The sequence below is a fragment of the Oncorhynchus mykiss genome, chromosome 15, assembly GCF_057628025.1.
Source record: "Oncorhynchus mykiss isolate SJ-2025 chromosome 15, ASM5762802v1, whole genome shotgun sequence".
Lineage (NCBI taxonomy): Eukaryota > Metazoa > Chordata > Actinopteri > Salmoniformes > Salmonidae > Oncorhynchus > Oncorhynchus mykiss.
Window position 1 is genome coordinate 52,897,196 of NC_143036.1, and position 4,219 is coordinate 52,901,414.

The 4,219-nt window shown below is 41.0% G+C and overlaps 1 protein-coding gene across 1 annotated transcript; it reads right to left on the minus strand.

Annotated features, from left to right (window-relative positions):
* Positions 1-541: 541 nt before the first annotated feature.
* On the minus strand, positions 542-2,777 carry LOC110490847 (ladderlectin-like). Its single transcript, XM_021564283.3, has 6 exons — positions 2,651-2,777; positions 2,369-2,428; positions 2,012-2,145; positions 1,334-1,468; positions 961-1,099; positions 542-811 (listed from the first exon to the last, which is right to left on the minus strand). Exons 1-6 carry the CDS (start codon positions 2,706-2,708, stop codon positions 744-746), a joined length of 594 nt encoding a protein of 197 aa, XP_021419958.1. The 5' UTR covers positions 2,709-2,777; the 3' UTR covers positions 542-743.
* Between the last annotated feature and the right edge of the window lie 1,442 nt (positions 2,778-4,219).

A 4,219-nucleotide genomic window follows, 5' to 3' on the forward strand; every position in this document is an offset into this window, starting at 1 on the left:
ATACATTTGGATTGTAACGACAAGAAGAAAATGTAATTGACAGAGGAGGGAATAAACTGAATTAATGCATAAGGTAAGGACTAGAATTTTCTCTGGATCTTCTAACAGCAATGCGTCTGACTGGTGTGTGCATGTATTATAATTAGCAGTATGGCAGTTTCCCCAAAGTTCGGTGTTTCTAACTGGCTATAATAGCAGCCAAGGGTGTTCGCTAGATTATTTGTTTGTTCTCTGATTACGCACAAGTGTCCAGGTCAGCAGTTTGCACAGATGACTGTATTCAGCCATATGAAAACCTTCCATAGCGAAATATACCTAGCTAGTTTTTTTTTTTCGCTTCTCATCCAATGGTGTTAGCTAGCTAGCTAAATCTGCAGGCTTTCTACTAGCAAGCTGCTAATGTTGCGCAGAAACCTAGTTGCTCGACTGATTTTAGAACGCTGAGGTTCATCTGAAAAGGTAGCAGCACATCCTTGGTTTTTATTGGGCAGAAATGTACACGTGAGAGACAAACATTGTGAATTCAATAAAAAACATCATATCAGATGTAATAATACATTTTATTTTAAGCGCTTTTTAGACACCCAAAGTCACTTCACATAATCAGTAATCATCAATCATCAAGATAAGGCAATACAATCACCTGAATGAAATCAGCAAGAATCTAAAAGTACACGAAACATGATGACAGACTAACCAGGGGAGTAACGTTAGAACATGAATTTTCTCCCAATCGGTCGATATTACAGCTTTCTGGAACACATGAATGGAAGTTGCGTCCAGCAGGCTGCATCATTCTGCCCGAAGTCATCTGGGAAAGAGGGTAATACAGAGAAAGATTTTTTTTTTTTTTTTAAAGTAGCTTGAAAGGAAACACATTACCTTTAAAATTTATTTTTACATCTATCAAAATGTTTGATGAATAATGTGAGGGAGAGTGCTCTGGCGACAGCATCGTACCTCCATGGTTCATCTCCATACAATGCTCACGGCCATTCGTGTTGTCGTTCCCAGCAACATAGTTGTAGTTATCGGGTTGCCCCTTGCCCCAGTTCTGGTAGCTAAACCTGGACCCATCGCTCCACAGCCAAAGACCCTCCTAAAGAGCATACAAGCAGATGTGTAACCAGCAGACACTATACATTATATAAAAATGATTTAACCACGTTTTGAAGCGACAGTGTTTGTTTACAATTACATTGTTTACAAACAATGGAGTAAAACAAGCTTATATTTCGGGTAAGGCACCACTAGGCATTTATAATTATATTCTAAATGAATCAATGCATCTTACTGTATAGGTTTCAGGAGTGTTAAACAGAGTGTTTCTGACCTTGATGGCATCGTTGGCTCCAATCCAGGTGCGCTGGGCTCCATTGGCACTACTTAGGATGACTGTTCGAAGGAAGTTATACTGGGAGAGGCTGTGCACTGACGCCAGGTTACCTCCCAATAGCAAACAGTAATGCTGAAAAGAGACAGAGAGAGAGAATCACACAAAGGTAGAATATTTTTTATTTTTATAACCTTTATTTTGACAGGTAAGTCATACTGAGACTGGGATTTCTTTTACAGATGAGCCCTGCATAAATACTATCAAACACCTACAATATACATTATAAAACATATGAACAACAGACACATTTATCAACATAGATGTCTCCAATATTTACTCTGAACTGACCAAGTGGGACCAGGACATGTAATTTCAGAGAGCTCCGTAAGGTGTTCCACATGAAGAGCACAAACAAACTAAAGTCAGTTTTATCCAACTCTGTGGAGACCTTAGGGGCCTCCAGTGTTATCCAAGTCTGAGACCGGGTTTGGTCATTTGTAAGTATAAATTGAATTAATGATGATAGATAGGAAGTTTCTGCATTAGTTTCTGAATTTTAAGATAAAGAGAAGAAATAGCATGTCAAGTTGTAGTTTAGCAACCCGGTTAAACAAGCTAATTCTATGATGTTTAGAATGAGTAAATCTGGCCCTAAATATTGACATTTACAGGTACCTCTGCCTCTGGCCATTTGGCCATGATGGGGACGTAGTGATAGCAGTGTGTCCCATATCTGTGCCAACCAGGTGGGCATGATGAACTCCTGGTTTGTAGTTCCCGCTTCTCCTTCGCTCCCATCTCCTCAGACTCTGTAAGGGGGAAGAGATAACATGCAATATCCTGATGAAATGATTAGTTCCATCAACACAATCTGAATAGTCAAAAGTGCGTTCCAACAGTGATGTTACTGAACACAGCACCACAGCTATCTGTGCGTTATCAGTCCATTAACATTAGCAAACCAACACGATATTATAGCTTTCTGCAGGTTTCAGAAATCTTGTTGATATGGGATTGAGGAAGGCATTTTACCGATTGGCAGGTTGCGTATCAGATTCTCAATAATTTGATTCTCTGTGTCATTCAGATCTCCTACAACAAAGAGAGACAAAAACAGAGGAAAGATTCATACTCATGTGCTCTTTAAAGTGTAGAATGATATAATCAAACTGCATCTGATGAGTGAACAGGTAATCAAACCATTGATAAGAATACCTCTACTACCTACACATCATTAAACACCTCTTATCTGCGCTGTAACTAAAAGGAGTACACTTAAAATATGGTGGAAACTATGAGGTGTATCCCTCTTACTTGCATCACCCAGAGCAAAGGCAGCGCTCAGAAGCAGAAATATGGTCAACATCGTCATGGTGATACTCTCCTGAGAAAAATAGAGAGAAAGAGAGAGAGAGACTTAAGACAAATTCAGCGTCAGACTGAGTACTTTAGAACGTAGGCGGAGGTGACTATAGTGGACTTACCTGTTGTGTAATGAATCTCTGGTAGGCTCTGTTCTGTTGGAGAATGGGGCACACTTATATACACCCCTGACCACAAGGAAGCATTTATCGTTTTTTTATCAATAGTTAACTAATATAATATCTATTTCCTTCTCATGACGTGTTTCTTATCATCATCAAAAGAAGAGAGTAGCAAATATGCTAAATGGGCATGTTGGGGTGGTGGTGGTGGGGGGAGGTGCTCATACACAGTACATTCGGAAAGCATTCAGACGCCTTCACTTTTGACACAGTTTGTTACATTGCAGTCTTATTCTAAAATGTATTCAATATTTCCCCCCCTCATCAATCTACACACAAAGCCTCACAATTACAAAGCAAAAACTGAAATATCAAATTTTACATAACTTTCCAGACTCTTTACTCAGTACTTTGTTGAAGCACCTTTGGCAGCGATTACAGCCTCAAGAATTCTTGGGTATGATGCTACAAGCTTGGCACAACTGTATTTGGGGAGTTTCTCCTGTTCTTCTCTGCAGATCCTCTCAAGATCTGTCAGGTTGGATGGAGAGCGTCGCTGCACAGCTTTTTTTCAGGTCTCTCCAGAGATGTTCGATCTGGTTCAAGTCCAGACTCTGGAAGGGCCAATAAAGGACATTCATAGACATGTCCCGAAGTCACTCCTGCGTTGTCTTTGCAGTGTGCTTAAGGTTGTTGTCCTGTTGGAATGTGAACCTTCACCCGAGTCTGAGCGCTCTGTAGCAGATCTCGCTACACTTTGCTCCGTTCATCATTCCCTCAATCCTGACTAGTCTCCCTGTCCCTGCCACTGAGAAACATCCCCACAACATGATATTGTCACCACTGTGCTTCACCGTAGGGATGGTGCCAGGTTTCCTCCAGACGTGAAGCTTGGCATTCAGGCCAAATAGTTAAATCTTGGTTTGATCTGTTCAGTTTACTTAGGAGTTGCTTCCGTCTGGCCACTCTACCATAAAAGGCCTGATTGTTGGAGTGCTGCAGATATGGTTGTACTTCTCTGATAGGGAATCATCTCTGGTGAATCTCCGGGCTTCCTCATGTGATGCTCATGTTGTGGAATGATGTGAAGAAGAAGAAGAAGAAGAAGTTTTAAGGTTTTTTGAGATAATGCCTTTGCTTTTACTCCAGCAGCCAGTCAGGTCCATTTCCAGCCAGAGAGAAAAGAGAAATTCAGTACATTGCCCTCGCAACAAGCAGATGCTGAATGACTGTGAGCAGGCCCAAAGGACACCCAGGAGAACAGACAGACCATAGACTGACCATACCTCTGAATAGGAAAGAGTGGAATGAGCTCATGGTCATACGGTACTGCATGATGGTTCACATTGCAACAATGCAAAGGCTTGGAAACATAATGAATGAGACTAGGAATAATGAT

Excerpts from the sequence above, each read along its gene's own strand:
- LOC110490847 (XM_021564283.3), bottom strand. The coding sequence starts at position 2,708 with ATGACGATGTTGACCATATTTCTGCTTCTGAGCGCTGCCTTTGCTCTG. Across the intron at positions 2,146-2,368 it reads GATACGCAACCTGCCAATCG|AGTCTGAGGAGATGGGAGCG; the intron begins GTAAAATGCCTT and ends TCCCCCTTACAG. Across the intron at positions 1,100-1,333 it reads GAGCCAACGATGCCATCAAG|GAGGGTCTTTGGCTGTGGAG; the intron begins GTCAGAAACACT and ends TATGCTCTTTAG.